The sequence below is a fragment of the Salmo salar genome, chromosome ssa29, assembly GCF_905237065.1.
Source record: "Salmo salar chromosome ssa29, Ssal_v3.1, whole genome shotgun sequence".
NCBI lineage: Eukaryota > Metazoa > Chordata > Actinopteri > Salmoniformes > Salmonidae > Salmo > Salmo salar.
Genome location: NC_059470.1, coordinates 9,708,205 through 9,728,926, shown reverse-complemented (window position 1 = coordinate 9,728,926; position 20,722 = coordinate 9,708,205). Strand labels below are relative to the sequence as shown.

Below are 20,722 nucleotides of genomic sequence, written 5' to 3'. Positions count from 1 at the left end.
TTTTAACCTTTTATTTAACTAGGCAAGTTTTTCCCTTACTGCCACAATGGCATGCATATATATTAATATATTTCTTCCTCCCATTCCTCCAGCCAAATCCCAGGTACGCCTTTGCAAATCTGGGCTATCAGCTCTCTGCAGTATTCTATTATACACTGAACAGTGTGAAGTTTAAATTCAAGAGTGAATTTCAGTGACAGGATTTTGTGTAGCACATGTACATGATGGGGCGAGCAGGATGCTAGGCCACAGATTTAAAAATCAATCATTTTCCCCGTGGTACTGTGATACTACTCTATATCGTGATACTTGGCCTGGTATTGTATTGTTAGTAAAGTGTTGGTATCGTGACAACACTAGATGCAACACCATTCTTCCACGAGAAATTCTATCATTTGCTGTTCTGTTGATGGTGGTGGAGAACGCTGAGACGGCCATGGCATATGGTTTACATTGTTTTCATGCTCATCAACCCATTCAGTAACCACTCCTGTCTTGTGGATAGGGGCATCGTTTTCCTATTGGGGGGGGGGGAATATGGGGCCAAAATAATGGCCTGCCCAGCATTTGTATACATAAGCCTAAACATGATGGGATGTTAATTGTTTAACTCAGGAACTACACCTGTGTGGATGCACCTGTTTTCAATATAACTATGTACCCTTATTTTTTGAAGTGTTCCATTATTTTGGCAGTTACCTGTATCTGATGGGTTGTTGATAATTGATGGCTAAGATGATCCCTATAATTCTAAAGACTGAGAATGAACCAGAGCCAAAGGAAGAAGTGAAGGAGGAGGAAGACGAGGATGAAGAGGAAGACGACGATGGAGAGTCTGGACGGTTGCGTTTCAAAACGGAGCGCAAAGATGTCACGTCTGGTGTTGTGCGGCTGGCGGATGCGGGAACCAAAAGACGGAACATTCCTGAAACATTAGGTACATTTATGTACAACCTTGCACTGTTATATAAACTAATAGATTTTTGTGCTTTGTTTGGTTACGTTGTTTGGTTGAAGGGCATTTCAAGTTTAACTCCTGTACCTAAACAATTTGGATCAAAAGAAAATTGAGCAAGTCTTACTGAATGGCTTGTATTTGAATGTTCTAATGTTAACCTCGTGGGGATGTGTTTTGCCCACCAGAGCTGTCTGAAGAGGCCAAAGCAGACCTGATGGAGTTTGAGGAGAAGGAGCGCCAAAGGAAGCAGGGCCGCTTTGGGGGCCGAGGAGGAAGAGGAGGAGATAGAGGAGGATTCAGAGGTCGAGGATTAAGAGGGAGGTTCCCCGGATTTGGGATGGGAGACTTCGGGGGAGGAAGAGGACGAATGAATGACCTGAGGCTCCCAATGGTGCCTCTACATATGGGCATGCAGGTAAATCTTATTAAAATAATCTGACACAATATAAAAGGATTATCTATCTCTTGATATTCTGTAATGTCACTTTAAATTAAAGAATTGTTTACGATTAGCTTGAGTGTATGTGTGCAAGACGATTTAAAGCTATGCTTGCTTAATATTGTCGCAATGTTTACTTGCAAAACTAATAAGGCACAGCTATGTAGGCAATTTTTTTCTTGTTTCTCGTTCGCCTATTGGATTTAATTTCTCGTAGCCTTTTTATTATTAGACATCTCTTGAAGCATATAATCCATTTATTTAAGATGTTCATCCATATACAGTTGAAGTCGGAAGCTTACATACACTTAGGTTGGAGTCATTAAAACTCATTTTTCAACCACTCCACACAAATTTCTTGTTAACAAACTATAGTTTTGGCAAGTCGGTTAGGACATCTACTTTGTGCATGACACAAGTAATTTTTCCAACAATTGTTTACAGACAGATTATTTCACTTATAATTCACTGCATCACAATTCCAGTGGGTCAGAAGTTTACATACACTAAGTTGACTGTGCCTTTAACCTGTCTGGGCAAACGTCCCACCCTAGTCAACAGCCAGTGGAATCGCGTCGCGCGAAATACAAAACCTCATAAATGCTATAACTTCAATTTCTCAAACATAGATACACCTTTATAGATACACCTCTCCTGAATCAAACCACGTTGTCCGATTTCAAAAAGGCTTTACAGCAAAAGCAAAACATTAGGTTATGTTAGGAGAGTACCCTGCCCAAAAGAAATCACACTGCCATTTTCAAAGCAACTAGATGCATCACAAATACCCAAAACACAGCTAAATGCAGCACTAACCTTTGACAATCTTCATCAGATGACACTCCTAGGACATCATGTTACACAATACATGTATTTTTTGTTTGATAAAGTTCATATTTATATATAAAAACAGCATTTTACATCGGCGCGTGACGTTCAGAAAATATTTTCCCTCAAATGCTTCCGGTGAATCAGCGCTACAATTTACAAAATTACTATTCGAAAACATTGTTAAAATTTTATATTGTCATTCAAAGAATAGTAGATTAACATCTCGTGAATGCAACCGCATTGCCAGATTTAAAAATAACTTTACTGGGAAATCACACTTTGCAATAAACGACGTGGTATGCTCAGAAAAATAGGCTAGGCGATACATGTTAGCGCCATCTTGGAACCATCTAAAATCAAAAATACTATTGTAAATATTCCCTTACCTTTGATTATCTTCATCAGAAGGCACTTCCAGGTCCACAACAAATGTAGTTTTGTTCGAAAAAGTTAATAATTTATGTCCCAATAGTTCCTTCTTGTTAGCGCGTTCCGAAGGCTACTCATAATGTACTGAAGCGCGAGGGACTTGTCGTCACGAATGTGCAAAAAAAATATATTTACGTTCGTTCAAACATGTCAAACGTTGTATAACATAAATCTTTAGGGCCTTTTTCAACCAGAGCTTCAATAATATTCAAGGCGGACGATTGCATTGTCTTACTAAACGTTTCGGAACAAAAGGTTTCCCATAGGCGCCCGTGTCCTAGTAGTAATAGCCCTCCCCCTGTGACCAACTTCCCAAGCCTCTCTGGGTCAGTTTCTACCATAGAAGACTCAAACCACTTTGTAAAGACTGTTGACATCTAGTGGAAGCCTTAGGAAGTGCTAAATGATTAATAAGTCCCTGTGTGTTTCAATGGCAAAGGTTTGAAGTGATTCCACACATCAGATTTCCATTTCCTGTTAGGATTTGTCTCAGGGTTTTGACTGCCATATGAGTTCTGTTATACTCACAGACACCATTCAAACAGTTTTAGACACTTTAGAGTGTTTTCTATCCAAATCTACTAATTATATGCATATTCTAGTTACTGGGCAGGAGTAGTAACCAGATTAAATCAGGTATGTTTTTTTTATCCGGCCGTGCAAATACTGCCCCTATCCCCAACAGGTTATTAAACAGTTTGGAAAATTCCAGAAAAATGATGTCATGGCTTTGAAGCTTCTGATAGGTTAATTGACATCATCTGAGTCAATTGGAGGTGTACCTGTGGATGTATTTCAAGGCCAAGCTTCAAACTCAGTGCCTCTTTGCTTGACATCATAGGAAAATCAAAAAAATCAGCCAAGTCAAAATTGTAGACCTCCAAGTCAGGCTCATCCTTTGGAAAATGCTCCCAACGCCTGAAGGTACCACGTTCATCTGTACAAAATAGTACGCAAGTATGAACACCATGGGATCAGGCAGCCGTCATACCGCTCAGAAAGGAGACGCATTTTGTCTCCTAGAGATGAAAGTACTTTGGTGTGAAAAGTGCAAATCAATCCCAGAATAATAGCAAAGGACCTTGTGAAGATGCTGGAGGAAACGGGTACAAAAGTATTTATATCCACAGTAAAACGAGTCCTATGTCGACACAACCTGAAAGACCGCTCAGCAAGGAAGAAGCCACTGCTGCAAAACCGCCATTAAAAAGCCAGACTACGGTTTGCAACTGCACATGGGGACAAAGATCGTACTTTTTGGAGAAATGCCCTCTGGTCTGATGAAACAAACAGAACTGTTTGGCCATAATGACCATTGTTATGTTTGGAGGAAAAAGGGGGATGCTTGCAAGCCGAAGAACACCATCCCAAGCGTGAAGCACGGGGTGGCAGAATCATGTTGTGGGGGTGCTTTGCTGCAGGAGGGACTGGTGAACTTCACAAAATCGATGGCATCATGAGGATGGGAAATTATGTGGATATATTGAAGCAACATCTCAAGACATCAGTCAGGAAGTTAAAGCTTGGTCGCAAATGGGTCTTCCAAATGGACAATGACCCCAAGCACATTTCCAAAGTTGTGGCAAAATGGCTTAAGGACAATGACGTCAAGGTATTGGAGTGGCCATCACAAAGCCCTGACCTCAAACCTATAGAAAATTTGTGGGCAGAACTGAAAAGGCGTGTGAGCAAGGAAGCCTACAAACCTGACTCAGTTACACCAGCTCTGTCAGGAGCTTATTGTGGGAAGCTTGTGGAAGGCTACCCGAAACGTTTGACCCAAGTTAAACAATTTAAAGGCAATGCTACCGAATACTAATTGAGTGTATGGAAACTTCTGACCCACTGGGAATGTGATGAAAGGAATAAAAGCTGAAATAAATCATTCTCTCTACAATTATTCTGACATTTCACATTCTTAAAATAAAGTGGTGATCCTAACTGACCTAAAACAAGGAATTTCTACCAGGATTAAATGTCAGGAATTGTGAAACTGAGTTTAAATGTATTTGGCTAAGGTGTATGTAAAATTCCGACTTCAATTGTATGCAACGCCTTTGAAGGTTGAATATCAGTTGTTGAACGCGGAAAGAGGTCGAGCTCGGTTTGATGTTTTGAATGTGTCTGAAAAAATTATTCTGGTGAAAAAGTTTGGTTACTAGTTCCCTTTTTGGGGGGGGGGATCCTGCAACTCAAGTTAGCCTCAGTTGCTTCGACCACTATATCTGTCCGGGGATCCTGCTTACCAAAAGTTAGAATGAAGAGCTGCTTGGCGTAGCATCTAGCCTAGCTGTTAACTAGCTATCAAGGTTTCTTTTACAGCTTGAACACAGCCCGTGATGCAGATAGTCCTTGTGGCTGGGACTGCTATAGTGGGCTGCAATATTTGACCTGTTTTTATACAGTATATTATTTATACATCACATGCGACTCGTAATTAGACTAAGGAATTAACATATTAACATTATCTGACTCAAGACATACAATAAAATATTCAAGCCAGCATTAGGCAATGAGTTGATGTTGACTAGCAAGAATTGGTCTGAAAATGGTCTATATCAAAGGCAGATATTTAATTAACAGTGTACAATGAATGGATTTACAAACAAGGCATAAGGCGTTAAGAAGCATTACAAGGCATTATTCTAAGCAATATAGATCCAAAGATTACAGAACAGGACAAAGCATGGACAAAGAGATGTTTACTAGGCCTGGAAGCCTAGGGAATGAGAATTGATCATGCAACCTTCCTCCATGGTTTTGAAACAGGATAAGAGAGAACAGAGGCATTTAATTCCGTTTTTATAAAATAAATAAAATTCACCTTTATTTAACCAGGTAAGCCAGTTGAGAACAAGTTCTCATTTACAGCTGCGACCTGGCCAAGATAAAGCAAAGCAGTGTGACAAAAACAACACAGTTACACATAAACATACAGAAAAGAAAAAGAGAAAAATCTATGTACAGTGTGTGCAAATGTAGGGAGATGGGCAATAAATAGGCCCTAGAGGCTGAAATAATTACAATTTAGCATTAATACTAGAGTGATAGATGTGCAAGTAGAGATACTGGGGTGCAAGAGGGTAAGTAATAATATGGGGATGAGGTAGTCGGGTGTGCTATTTACAGATTGGCTGTGTACAGTGATCAGTAAGCTGCTACGACAGCTGATGCTTAAAGTTAGAGAGGGAGATGTAAGACTCCAGCTTCAGAGATTATTGCAATTCGTTTCAGTCATTGGCAGCAGTGAACTGGAAGGAGAAGCGGCCAAAGTAAGTGTTGGCTTTGGGGATGACCAGTGCAATATACATGCTGGAGCGTGTGCTACGGGTGGGTGTTGCTATGGTGACCAGTGAGCTGAGATAAGGCGGCTCTTTACCTAGAAAATACTTTTATAGATGACCTGGAGCCAGTGGGTTTGGCGATGGATATGAAGTGAGGGTCAGCCAACGAGAGCATACAGGTCGCGGTGGTGGGTAGTATATGGGGCTTTGGTGACAAAACACATGGCACTGTGATAGACTACATCCAGTTTGCTGAGTAGAGTGTTGGGGGCTATTTTGTAAATGACATCGCCGAAGTCAAGGATTGGTAGGATAGTCAGTTTTAGGAGGGTATGTTTTGGCGGCATGAGTGAAGGAGGCTTTGTTGTGAAATAGGAAGCTGATTCTAGATTTAATTTTGGATTGGAGATGCTTAATGTGAGTCTGGAAGGAGAGTTTACAGTCTAACCAGACACCTAGGTATTTGTAGTTGTCCACATATTCTAGGTCAAAACCGTCCAGAGTAGTGATGCTAGTTATACTAGCATTTAAAAGCAGTTGGAGGCCACGGAAGGAGTGTTGCATGGCATTGAAGCTCGTTTGGAGGTTTGTTAGCACGGTGTCCAAAGAAGGGCCAGATGTATACAGAATGGTGTCGTCTGCGTAGAGGTGGATCAGAGAATCACCAGCAGCAGGAGCGACATCATTGATATATACAGAGAATGGAGTCGGCCCGAGAATTGAACCCTGTGGCACCCCCATGGAGACTGAGGTCCGGACAACAGGCCCTCCGATTTGACACACTGAACTCTATCTGAGAAGTAGTTGGTGAACCAGGCAAGGCAGTCCTTTGAGACACCAAGGCTATTGAGTCTGCCGATAAGAATGTAGTGATTGACAGAGTTGAAAGCCTTGACCAGGTCGATGAAGACGGCTGCACAGTACTGTCTTTTATTGATAGCGGTTATGATATTGTTTAGGACCTTGAGCGTGGCTGAGGTGCACCCATGACCAGCTTGGAAACTAGATTGCATAGTGTAGAAGGTACGGTGGGATTTAAAATTGACGGTGTTATGTTAATTAACATGCCTTTCGAAGATTTTAGAAGGGCAGGATGGATATAGGTCTATAACAGTTTGGGTCTAGAGTGTCTCCCTCTTTGAAGAGGGGGATGACCGCGGCAGCTTTCCAATCTTTGGGGATCTCAGACGATACAAAAGTGGGGTTGAATAGGCTAGTAATATGGGTTGCAACAATTTCGGCGGATAATTTTAGAAAGAGAGGGTCCAGGTTGTCTAGCCAGGCTGATTTGTAGGGATCCAGATTTTGCTATTCTTTCAGAACATCAGCTGGCTGGATTTGGCTGAAGGAGAAGTGGGGGTGTTCTGGCAAGTTTCTGCAGGGGGTGCTGAGATGTTGGCCAGGGTAGGGGTAGCCAGGGGCAAAGCATGGCCAGCCGTGGAAAAATGCTTATTGAATTATCGTAGATTTATCGGTGGTGACAGTGTTTCCTATCCTCAGTGCAGTGGGCAGCTGGGAGTAGGTGCTCTTATTCTCCATTGACTACAGTTTCCCCAAACTTTTTGGAATTAGTGCTACAGGAAGCACATTTCTGTTAGGAAAGCGAAGGCTAGCTTTTTCAAACTGACTGAGTATATTGGTTCCTGACTTCCCTGAAAAGTTGCATATCACGTGGACTATTCGATGCTAATGCAGAACGCCACAGGATGTTTTTGTGCTGGTCAAGGGCAGTCAGGTCTGGGGTGAACCAAGGGCTATACCTGTTCTTAGTTCTACAATTTTTCAATGGGTCATGCTTATTTAAGATGGAGAGGAAAACACTTTTGAAGAGCAACCAGACATCCTCTACTGACTTAATGAGGTCAATATCCTTCCAGGATACCCAGGCCAGGTCGATTAGAAAGGCCTGCTCGCTGAAGTGTTTTAGGAAGCGTTTGACGGTGATGAGGGGTGGTCGTTTGACCGCGGACCCAGTATGCACGCAGGCAATGAGGCAGTGATCGCTGAGATCCTGGTTGAAGACAGCCGAGGTGTATTTAGAGGGCAGGTTGGTCAGGATGATATCTAAGAGGGTGCCCATGGTTACGGATTTATGGTTGTACCTGGTAGGTTCTTTGATTTGTGTGAGATTGAGGGCATCTTGCTTAGATTGTAGGACGGCCGGGGTGTTAAGCATGTCCCAGTTTAGGTCACCTAACAGTATGAACTCTGAAGATAGATGGGGGGGTGATCAATTCATATATGGTGTCCAGGGCACAACTGGGGGCCGAGGGTGGTCTATAACAAGTGGCAACGGTGAGAAACTTGTTTCTGGAAAGGTGGATTTTTAAAAGTAGAAGCTCAAATAGTTTGGGCACATACCTGGATAGTATGAGAGAACTCTGCAGGCTATCTCTGCAGTCAATTGCAACTCTGCCCCCTTTGGCAGTTCTTTCTTGTCGGGAAATGTTATAGTTGGGGATGGAAATTTCAGGATTTTTGGTGGCCTTCCTAAGCCAGGATTCAGACACGGCTAGGACATCCGGGTTGGCGGAGTGTGCTAAAGCAGTGAATAAAACAAACTTAGGGAGGAGACTTCTAATGTTAACATGCATGAAACCAATGCTTTTACTGTTACAGAAGTCAACAAATGAGAGCGCCTGGGGAATGGGAGTGATGCTGGGGGCTGCAGGGCCTGGGTTAATCTCTACATCACCAGAGGAACAAAGGAGGAGTAGGATAAGAATACGGCTAAAGGCTAAAAGAACTGGTCCTCTAGTGCGTCCGGAACAGAGAGTAAAAGGGGCAGGTTTCGAGGCGCGGAAGAATAGTTTCAAGGCATAATGTACAGACAAGGGTATGGTAGGATGTGAGTACAGTGGAGGTAAGCCTAGGCATTGAGTGATGATGAGAGGTTTTGTCTCTAGAGGCACCATTTAGTATTGCCTGCTAACATGAATTTCTTTTAACTAGTGAAATTGTCACTTCTCTAGCGTTCTGTGCAACAGAGTCAGGGTATATGCAGGCCGCCTGGCTCGTTGCGAACTGTGAAGACTATTTCTTCCTAACAAAGACAGCCAACTTCGCCGAACGGGGGATGATTTAACAAAAGCGTATTTGCGAAAAAAGCACAATCGTTGCACGAATGTACCTAACCATAAATATCAATGCCTTTCTTTAAAATCAATACACAGAAGTATATATTTTTAAACCTGCATATTTAGTTAAAAGAAATTCATGTTAGCAGGCAATATTAAACTAGGGAAATTGTGTCACTTCTCTTGTGTTCATTGCACGCAGAGTCGGGTATATGCAACAGTTTGGGCCGCCTGGCTCGTTGCGAACTAATTTGCCATAATTTTACGCAATTATGACATAACATTGAAGGTTGTACAATGTAACAGGAATATTTAGACTTATGGATGCCACCCATTAGATAAAATACGGAACAGTTCTGTATTTCACTGAAAGAATAAACGTTTTATTTTCTAAATGATAGTTTCCGGATTTTACCATATTAATGATCCTAAGGCTCGTATTTCTGTGTTATTATGTTATAATTAAGTCTATGATTTGATATTTGATTGAGCGGTGGTAGGCAGCCACAGGCTCGTAAGCATTCATTCAAACAGCACTTTCGTGCGTTTGCCAGCAGCTCTTCGCAATGCTTCAAGCATGTTTATGACTTCAAGACTATCAACTCCCAAGATTAGGCTGGTGTAACCGATGTGAAATGGCTAGCTAGTTAGCGGGGTGCGCGCTAATAGCGTTTCAAACGTCACTCGCTCTGAGATTTGGAGTAGTTGTTCCCCTTGCTCTGCAAGGGCTGCGGCTTTTGTGGAGCGATGGGTAATGATGCTTCGAGGGTGGCTGTTGTCGATGTGTTCCTGGTTCGAGCCCAGGTAGGGGCAAGGAGCGGGACATACTGTAACACTGGCAATACTAAAGTGCCTATAAGAACATCCAATAGTCAAAGGTATATGAAATACAAATGGCATGGAGAAATAGTCTTATAATTCCTACAATAACCTAAAACGTTTTACCTGGGAATATTGAAGACTCATGTTAAAAGGAACCACCAGCTTTCATATGTTCTCATGTTCTGAGCAAGGAACTTAAACGTTAGCTTTTTTACATGGCACATATTGCACTTTTACTTTCTTCTCCAACACTTTGTTTTTGCATTATTTAAAACAAATTGAAATGTTTTTCATTATTTATGACTAAATTGATTTTATTGATGTATTATATTAAGTTAAAATAAGTGTTCATTGTTCGTTCAGTATTGTTGTAATTGTCATTATTACAAATATATGTATAAAAGTCGGCCGATTTTAAATCGGCATCAGCTTCCGAGTTTCTCCACTTTACTAGTGAAATAGTGATTGAAATGATTGGCAATATCAAATCTAATTTTATGTCTCACATGCGCCGAATACAACAGGTGTACACCTTAACGTGAAATGCTTATTTACAAGCCCTTAATCAACAATGCAGTTAAGAAAATATTTACTAAATAAACTGAAGTAAAAGGAAAAAAGTAACAAAATAGCAATAACTGAGTCAATGTGGGGGTACAGGTTAGTCAAGGTAATTTATACATCTAGGTAGGGGTAAAGTGATTATGCATAGATGATAAACAGTGAGGGGGTAGTTTCCGTACCAGGTGGTGATGCAACCAGTCAGGATGCTCTCGATGGTCCAGCTGTAGAGCTTTTTGAGGATCTGGGGACCCATGCCAAATCTTTTCAGTCTCCTGAGGGAGAATAGGTGTTGTCGTGCCCTCTTCACGACTGTCTTGGTGTGTTTGGACCATGATCGTTCGTTGATGTGGACACAGTCAGACTGCTCTATCAAATATCAAATCATAGACTTAATTATAACATAACACACAGAAATACGAGGCTTAGGTCATTTAATATGGTCAAATTCCGGAAACTGTAATTTCAAAAACAAAATGTTTATTCTTTCAGTGAAATACGGAACCGTTCCGTATTTTATCTAGTGGGTGGCATCCTTAAGTCTAAATATTGCTGTTACATTCCACAACTTTAAATGTTATGTCATAAGTATGTACAATTATGGAAAATTAATTACGGTCTTTGTTAGGAAGAAATGGTCTTCACACAGTTCGCAACGAGCCAGGCGGCTCAAACTGCTGCATATACCCTGACTCTGCTTGCATGGAACGCAAGAGAAGTGACACAATTTCCCTAGATATTCATGTTAGCAGGCAATATGAACTAAATATGCAGGTTTAAAAATATATACTTGTGTATTGATTTTAAAGAAAGGCATTGATGTTTGCTTTTTTCGCAAATGCGCTTGTTAAATCATCACCCGTTTGGCAAAGTAGGCTGTGATTTGATGATAAATTAACAGGCACCGCATCGATTATATGCAAAGCAGGACAAGCTAGTTAAACTAGTAATATCATCAACCATGTGTAGTTAACTAGTGATTATGTTAACATTGATTGTTTTTTATAAGATAAGTTTAATGCTAGCTAGCAACTTACCTTGACTCCTTGCTGCACTCGCGTAACAGGTAGTCAGCCTGCCACGCAGTCTCCTCGTGGAGTGCAATGTAATCGGCCATAATCAGTGTCCAAAAATGCCGATTTATCAATTGTTATGAAAACTTGAAATTGGCCCTATATAATCGGCGATTCCGATTTTTAATCAGTTGACCTCTAATATGTAGTAATGAAAGACTAGGATTGCTGTTTTCAATTTGGTCAAGTTTAGTGTGGGAGAGGTGGAAAAACTATTATCCATCATTAATGATAAGCCACCAGGTATAGAAAACCTTAATGGGAAACTATTGAGAATGGTAGCAGACTTTATTCCCACCCCTATTTGCTACAGTGCCTTGCAAAAGTATTCATCCCCTTTGGTGTTTTTCCTATTTTGTTGCATTACAACCTGTAATATACATTTATTTGGATGTCATGTAATGGACATACACAAAATAGTCAATTGGTGAAGTGAAATTGAAAAAATGACTTGTTTCAAAAAAAAATTGAAAAAATAACAAACGGAAAACTGGTATGTGCATATGTATTTACCCCCTTTGCTATGAAGCCCCTAAATAAGACACGGGCAACCAATTATCTTCCGAAGTCACATAATTAGTTAGATTGCACACAGGTGGACTTTATTTAAGTGTCACATGATCTCAGTATATATACACACCTGTTCTGAAAGGCCCCACTGAAAGGCCCAACACTCGAGTGGTTTATGGATTAACATTTAAATGTCTTGGAATGGCCTAATCAATGCCCAGACCTCAATCCAATTGAGAATCTGTGGTATGATTTAAAGATCGCTGTACACCAGCGGAACCCATCCAACATGAAGGAGCTGGAGCAGTTTTGCCTTGAAGAATGGGCAAAAATCCCAATGGCTAGATGTGCCAAGCTTATAGAGATGTACCCTAAGAGACCTGCAGCTGTAAGTGCTGCGAAAGGTGGCTCTACAAAGTATGGGGGGTGAATAGTTATGCACGTTCACGTTTTCAGTTTTTTTGTCTTATTTCTTGTTTGTTTCACACAAAAATATTTATCTTCAAAGTGGTAGGCATGTTGTGGAAATCAAATGATACAATCCCCCCCAAAATCTATTTTAATTCTAGGTTGTAAGGCAACAAAATAAGGAAAATGCCAAGGCGGGTGAATACTTTCGCAAGCCACTGTATATATTTAACCAAAGCCTAAAGGAGTGTGTCCCCACAGGTGTGGAATGAAGCTAAAGTAATTCCACTACCTAAAAATAGTAAAGCACTCATTGTTGGTTCTAACAGCTGCACAATCAGTTTGCTACCTGTTCTTAGTAAACTGATGGAGAGAATTGTTTGCCCAAATAAGTTAACTACTGCCTTTCAACATGCATATAGGGCACTCAACAGTACTGCACTGACTCAGATGACTGATTTGGTTCAAATAAATGGATAATAACATGATAGTTGGAGCTGTATTGTTAGAATTCAGTGCAGCCTTTGTTATTGATCATAAATTGTTATTGACAACTAAATTCATACATTGCTTGCCATCACATGGTTGGAGAGTTATTTATCCAATAGAACCCGGAGTGTGTTCTTCAATGGAAGCTTCTCTAATATCAGATATGTACAGTGCGTTGTCCCTCTGGGCACTTGCCTTGAGCCGTTAATCTTGAGCCGTATATAGCCTCTGTTACTCGACATATCTGACTTGTCGGTCTTCCCTCTCTCCATCACTTTCTCTCTCCATCACTCCCGTTACCTCCAATTAGCAGTCTCCCTCGAGAATGACTCCACCTCACCACCAACGTCATCATCCTCATCAGCAGCACCATCGCCAGGGTGGCCCTCGAGGGCCCTCCTTCCAGGAGCACAGTGGCGGCCTGCTGGCCCAGCAGCCCCTGCAGCCCCTCCTCCCCCTGCACATGGCCCAACGCGGGGCACCAGTCAGGCCCCAGATGGACCCACCACACCGCATGATGAGTCCCCCTCCCTCACACAACCACCAGCAGCCCAAGAACATCCACATCAACCCCCATTTCAGGGGCCCTGCATCCTCCCCTGCACAAGGTAGGTCTGCACTTTGGGCTGCTCCGCATGTTTGCAGGGCCAAATAGCACCCCATTCCCTAGATAATGCACTACTGTTGGCCCTGGTAGTGCTTTATATAGGGAATTAGGGTGCCATTTGATATGCACACCTGGTCCTCTTTCATTGGCTTCTGACTTATTATTGATAGTGCCTCTTCTGTTGGATGTTGTATTTGCAACTTAGGTGAAGGCATAAGATGCAATTTCGTTGGCAGTTATCAGTGCACTGCTTTGAAAAGTGTCATGTTTGGGTTGAATGACATGAGGATACTTCTCAAAGCCAGTAATGGGTTTGTTGTTTTTTCGGCAGCATCACCATTCCTCAATCTGTTTATCTGCCCTGTCTTTCCAGACTGCCATTAAAGTGTGTGTGTGTGACAGAGTGTGTGTGTGGAGGGGGACAGGACAACAGGAGTGTTATAAATAGGTTGGCAAATGTCCCTGAACCCATACAGTGCATTCGGAAAGTATTTAAACCCCTTGACTCTTTCCACATTTTCTTACGTTACAGCCTTATTCTGAAATGGATTAAATCATTTTTTCCCCCTCAATCTACACACAATATCCCATAATAAATAAATAACCATTTACATAAGTATTCAGACACTTTACTCAGTACTTTGTTGAAGCACCTTTGGCAGTGATTGCAACCTCGTTCTTTAGTTCCTATTTGCCTCTGTCCAGATGTGTACATTCAGAGATTTGTCCCACTCCTGCTTTGTCTTGGCTGTGTGCTTAAGGTCGTTTTCCTGTTGGAAGGTGAACCGTCACCCCAGTCTTAAGATCCTAACCTACTCCAGAGCGCTTTTCATCAAGGATCTCTTACTACTTTACTCCGTTCATGTTTCCCTCGATGGATCTCCCAGGCCCTGTCGCTGAATAACATCCCTACAGCATGATGCTGCCACCACCATGCTTCACTGTAGGGATGGTGGCAGGTTTCCTCCAGACGTGACGCTTGGCATTCAGGCCAAAGAGTTCAATCTTGGTTTCATCAGACCAGATAATCTTGTTTCTCATGGACTGTGAGTCCTTTAGGTGCCTTTATGGCAGGCTATCATGTGCCTTTTACTGAGGCCTGGCTTCCGTCTGGCCACTCTACCATAAAGGCCTGATCGGTGGAGTGCTGCAGAGATGGTTGTCCTTCTGGATGGTTCTCCCATCTCCACAGAGGGTCAGTGAAAGAGCTCCAGAGTTCATCAGGTTCTTGGTCACCTTCCTGATCAAGTCCCTTCTCCCCCAATTGCTCAGTTTCTCTGGGTGGCCAGCTCTAGGAAGTGTCTTGTTGGTTCCAAACCACTTTCATGTATGAATGGTGATGGCCACTTTGTTCTTGGGGACCTTCAATGCTGAAAACATTTTTTGGTACCCTTCCCCAATCCTGTCCCGGTGGCTCATGACTTGGTTTTTGCTCTGATGTGCACTGTCAACTGTAGGACCTTATATAGACAGGTGTGTGCCTTTCCAAATCATGTCCAATCAATTGAATTTACCACAAGTGGACTTCTAGTTGTAGAAACATCTCAAGGATGATCAATGGAAACAAGATGCTCAATTTCGTGTCTCATAGAAAAGGGTCTGAATACTTATGTAAATGAGTTATTTCTGTTTTTTAGATTTAATACATTTGCACAAATTTCTGAAAACCGGTTTTCACTTTGTCGCTATGGTGTGTAGATTGATGAGGAGGGGGAAAATTATTTAATCAATTTTCGAGTAAGGCTGTAATGTAACAAAATGTGGGAAAGTGGAAAGGGTCTGAATACTTTCCGAATGTGCTGTATATACAACATACTGTCCTTTACAATTTCTGCCGTTAAATTAATCCCTATTACCAGTTACAACAAACTGATTATGAATTGAAGATGCATGTAATATTTACTAAAGTCAAAAAACCCTAGCTAATAGTGTATGATGAAGTGGCCTCAGAGCCAAATGTACCTATCTACCTTAACCTGTGGTCCTTAAGAGAACTACAACATGATTTTACTATGTTCATTCTTTAATTCCTTTTTGCCTCATTTTGGAGGTGAAATATAAAAACGGTTCTCAGACGAACGCCAGATCCACATTCGGTGCGACGTGTGAGAGCCTTAAAACGTGCCTGTGTAAACAGCTCACAAAGGGGTGTCTAATGGACTGCCTCTCCTTCTCCCCACACTCGTTCTCTCTTCCTATTCCCATTTTCTTTCTCGACCCCCCCCCCAATCTTCTACATCTTTCTCTGTCTGCAGTGCCCTTGCTGTCTCCTGCCCAGAGCCAGCCCAGACCTGCTGTGGGTCCTCAGAGGTTCCCTGTGAGTAGCAGCTGCTCCCCCGTCTCCGTTAACAGTGTGGACCTTTTTGTGAGAGAAATGTCATTATGGCAATTAGATGCCCACTCGGGTCCAAATACTGTTAGAGCAAATCTGTAAACTCTGATACCAAGTCTGTCTGCACAACTGGAAATGGTTGATAGGGGCTTTAGGCAGTGGCTATGGTGGCAGGCTTAGTTTAGTTTGCACTCTTCATGGATGCGCTAGGGCTCAGACTCTGAGGTTGGCATCATAATGAAATCCTGAAATCAGGGCGGCCTCCCAAATTGAACCTTATTCCCTACATGGTGCACTCCATCTGTCCAGAGCCCTATGGGAATGGGGTACCATTTGGCACGCAGCCCGGGATAAAGCCTACCACCGCCAGTGAAAATACCACTTTTTTTTGCCAGTGAAAATACCACTTTTTAGGACAAGTTTGTCCCAAAGCAGAACAGTCCTTTAGAAGGCTGTTTGAATGGGTAAAACATGGCCAAAACACAGTTTTTGTTTCATACTCTGAGCTAAAAAGATAGTCAGGTAGTCAAAGAAAGGAATATGGAGTCATTGAAGAGCCTCAGAGTAAACTAGAACCCATTACAGAGATAGCAGGAAAGGAATGCTTTTTAAAAAAGTGATTACAAACATTGTGGGGGAAGTGGATTGGCTAGGCAGCCAAATATGCCTCAAGTTACTCAGCTGCATCCCAAATGGCACCCTATTCCCTACATAGTGCACTACTTTTGGTCAGGGCCCATAGTGCTCTGGTCAAAAGTAGTGCACTGTGTAGGGTATAGGGTGCAATTTGGAATGCACACTCAGTTCTCCCAGCTAATGATGCCTAGGCATCAGGTGGCGCTGGTGCTGACTGACACCTTCCCGGGAAGAGCGTTTTATATGGATTTATGCAAATCAGCTTAAACATTAAAAAAATGGCTGCGTCCAATTGCATTTGGCAAAAGGTTTACAAATGAGCCAGGGTCTCGCGTTAGTCTGTTATTTGGAAATTGCCTACATTTTATTCAGTCTTCCTCGTCTCCTCTCCATTTCAATTTTCCAGTGCCAGTTTCCATCAGTCTGTGATGGCGGTGGACATTGATAGCAGAGAGAGTGCTTCAGTGTGTGTAGCAGAGCTGTTATACACATTTGTCAGAGTTTGAGGGAGAGGCTAAGCTGACGCCAAGCATAGTGTTGGTTTCCCCAGCTGTCAATCACTTTTAGGCTGCTGTTGCCACAGACGTGATTTGAAATGCATGTGACAAAAAGACCTGCAATATCCATGTACGACTGGGCACCAGATTACAGATGATTATCAAATGTAATTGTTCAAGGAGGCGGCGGAGATTATGAGATTATGCCCCTGTAATAGCGTTATATGAACAATATTGTTAATCAGGGGTTCCAATTAAGAGCTCATTAGGGGGCTATCATGATGAAAAAACTGCTAGTCAAGAATATATTTTTATGTTTGTAATTTGCATGTAGTTGAAATAGTATCCATTATATCAAGTGCTTGGTGGTGCCGTACCGTATATTAATTTAGCCGTAGCTGGCCACCGCTTCTAAATCGTTGCAGCCACGGCAAGAAATATACATTTTTTTTAAATTGCGACGGTAAAACTAAAACCAGATATTAAGTATATAGAAAAGATAAAGGAGCTATATGTCTTTGAGAACTAATGATCGGCAATAAAAACTAGTCAGAGAATCTAAAATAAAAATGTTATGGCATGGGGGCCCCCATTGATTTTGTTATGTTTTAGTCCCTCAGATAACATAAAACGCCATAAGCCATGGCCAAATGTGTAGAATTGCAGGAAATGTGTTTTTTATAAACTAACGTGGTCTCTGCCCCCTGGCAAAATGTGTAGAATTGCAGGAAATTTACTTTAAAGCAGCCAAAGAGGATAGCCTTTAAAATCTTTGGTCAGAGACCGCGCAATTGGCCATGCCCGCTATCACACCACCCATGCTAACTTTGCCACCGTTGCTGAAAAAAATCCTAGGGGAAACACTGTGGTGAAAGTATCATTATATTTAGCCATTTTATTCCAAGTATGAATACATTGTAATATCATCAGGTTAGATATTGAAAACATGAAAGTAGCCTTGGTTCCACATTGTCCAAGCTACAAAGAACTTTAAACGATGACATTGAAGTTCCATCGGGAACATTTTCTGTGCGACGGTAGAGGCACTTATCTAACATGTCTTTCAGACTCATTGGTCAACAGTACCATTGTCCTTAGAAAGGTGAAATCCCTCCCTCATCAGTGGCAACAATATGCAATTTGTACAAAACACTATGTCCAAAGAGGGAACGACCAAAAGAAATGTCACTTCTAATCCTCTTCGTTTCCATTTCTCATTGAATGGTTTGACATTTTGGCCCGGTCCATTGTATGACATTTGTCTTAGCTAGCCCTCTTCTCTTTCCGAGGGGGATATCTGCAGCATCAGTTACACATTGAGCACCTCTCAGCCTGTTTATCGAGGATTAACACTCAGAGGATGAGCTGCGTTATCAAATTCATACAAATTTCCAGAGGTATTATGTAGACACCCAAGCCTCCATTGTGTATACCGGACTGACCTTTGCAACAGAGCTTTAACGTCCAAACTAACAATGTGATCCGCTCCCTCTCCTCCTCTGCTTCGTTAAGCCTCGTTGATTAACTTTCTGTTAAGCAACTTTGGCGACTCTCGCCAGTCCAGCATTCAAAAACACCCCTCGATCCCTCTCTAAATGCCGTCAGTCTACCGGCGAATCAGGATGGATTAAGCTTAGATAGCATCTTAAGTCATTTATAAAGCGGCAAGGAGGGAGGGAGGTCTAATCACCGCATTTGTGGAAGTGCCACATGTTGAGTTGAAGGTTAATTTTTCAACAGAGACTGATGTTTAAGAGGATAAAGGAGAGACGGGCTGTAAGGGGGGCTTCTTATTCCAAGGAGGGATTAGAGGATCGTTATCTGCTGCTTTTCCTTGAAGGTAGATTAGACGCAGCACGGTGGGGGGGATTGTGTGCTGTGTGGAAAGCTGTTGTACATACAAAATGGGTGGCTGGGACAAAGAAATTAGCACTGATTTAACCCAAGCCCAAAATGCTTTGCCATCCTTGTTCCCGGAACGCGAGCAGGTCACGTCAACTAAATGTATATGTTGGCTTTAGTGCAGGTTTACCATAGCGATCCTGTAGTTCACATTGTTTCATACGATATTTTACAATATTGGAACTGTTTCTCAAATGGACGTTTTCCTGACCAAAATGGCAGATTTGTCATGTTGCTATGATCCAATGACTACTCTAGTGAATTAGAGGTATTTGGTATTTTCTCTGAATATTTGTGTGCACAAATATACATTTCACGCAAGTCAACATCGTGCCTAATGAGAATAATCCTAGCCATTACATTTTGAGCACTCACTCCCTTTCTAGTATAATATTATTACCCGAAATGTCCATTTTGGGGGGGGGTTTAATTAGTTTGTGATTACAGTGGTTCCCAATGTGGAATTAAATGCATGAGCGTTTGTGTGCTCCTCTCCCCCCATCACAGGGACAGGGGGACTTCCAGCAACAGCACGTGCCGGGTAATTTCGGCCAGCCGCCCCAGAGGCCCCCCCATCACATGGAGCCCTGGAGGAACCAGCCTCCCCCCACCCCCCAGGACAGAGAACCCTTCTTCATCGGGGGTGAGACCACAGCTCTGCGTCCCATACGGCACCTTAATTCCCTTTTTAGTGCACTATTAGTGTGTCCCAAATGGCACCCTATTCCCTACATAGTGCACTAATTTTGACCAGGGAGCTCTGGTCAGAAATAGTGCACCACATAAGGAACAGGGTGCCATTTGGGATGTCGCCCTGCTTACCTAGCCCCACACACCCAACTCACCCACCCATGCCTCCTTCCCTGCCTTTAAGGGGTTACGTCTTCTCTCTTAGCATATCTAACCCTTCTGGGTATTAACCCCTAGCAGTACACCTTCAGGGTACGCTGCAAGGGTAATTGCGGAGTTCCATTAACTCAATTAATGTTATGCATGTGCTCATGCATGCATTCGAAATGAGTCGGGGCTCCTAATGTACATGCGTATCACTTCTCCATTTACTGCTTATGTGGAATGAGAATACCATCAAATATTTGTGTCGTGTCTATGTATTGGCAGTCGCTGTCTGATGTATTGAAAGTGAGTGGAGATGCGGCAAACAACTTGACGTCTCAGTTGTGGTTCTTTCCTCCCTCCTATTTCCCCTCCTGTTCTATAGAGCCAGGGCGGTTCCCAGGGCAGCAGCTGCTCATGTTCGATCACCAGAACCCCGGCTTGCTCATGAACAGTAATAACCACCAGCTCTCCAGCCAGGGCCACATGGCCTTCAACCAGCCAAGCCCAGGAGGGTTCAACCAGCCAGGCCAGGGTCCAGGGGGCCAGCTAGGGATGTTCCAGAGAGAGCCCCCCAGACCTAACCTGCCTCCCCAGGGCCACCCCCAGAGCCTGACTGGGCACAGCGGACCCACCAACACCAGGCTCTTCATGGGCCACCGTCAGCCCGGCTTCCCCCAGCAGCAGGGGACTCCCGGGCCGTTCCCCTCACAGCAGCTCCAGTTTGGGATGCAGGTACGGATGAGAGTAAGTGAATCTACTACCAATAACATGTGTGGTGGTGGCCTGCACTCTGCCTGTGCAAGAGGCGTGCGGAATGATTAAAGCGTTGGTCCACAAATGGGAATGTTATCTTTTTGTTAATTCGTTTGTTTAGTATTTACTCTGCATGAAAGGGAATTTGTTCAGTTTGTATTGTAAACTCTGGCTTTTTCCAGGCTTCTTCACGATCCGCAATTAAACAGTACCTGTTGAGATGCATGTCATGTGAAATATGGGCCTTTTCTTATTTTATAAACCAATCGGGTATTTC

At 42.6% G+C, this 20,722-nt stretch overlaps 1 protein-coding gene across 9 annotated transcripts in view; it reads left to right on the top strand.

Annotated features, from left to right (window-relative positions):
* Positions 1-20,722, top strand: part of rbm33a (RNA binding motif protein 33a) — a 50,463-nt gene that overhangs the window by 15,893 nt on the left and 13,848 nt on the right. For 4 of the 9 annotated variants that reach the window (XM_014180675.2, XM_045711026.1, XM_014180672.2 and 1 more), the window contains 6 exons: positions 757-937; positions 1,144-1,373; positions 13,192-13,489; positions 15,744-15,805; positions 19,363-19,498; positions 20,075-20,436. In XM_014180675.2, coding sequence (XP_014036150.2) covers positions 757-937; positions 1,144-1,373; positions 13,192-13,489; positions 15,744-15,805; positions 19,363-19,498; positions 20,075-20,436 — 1,269 coding nt within the window. Of the gene's footprint in view, positions 1-695; positions 938-1,143; positions 1,374-13,191; positions 13,490-15,743; positions 15,806-19,362; positions 19,499-20,074; positions 20,437-20,722 lie in introns of all 9 variants that reach the window. The other 5 variants (XM_014180677.2, XM_014180676.2, XM_014180674.2 and 2 more) reach the window with 3 other exon arrangements.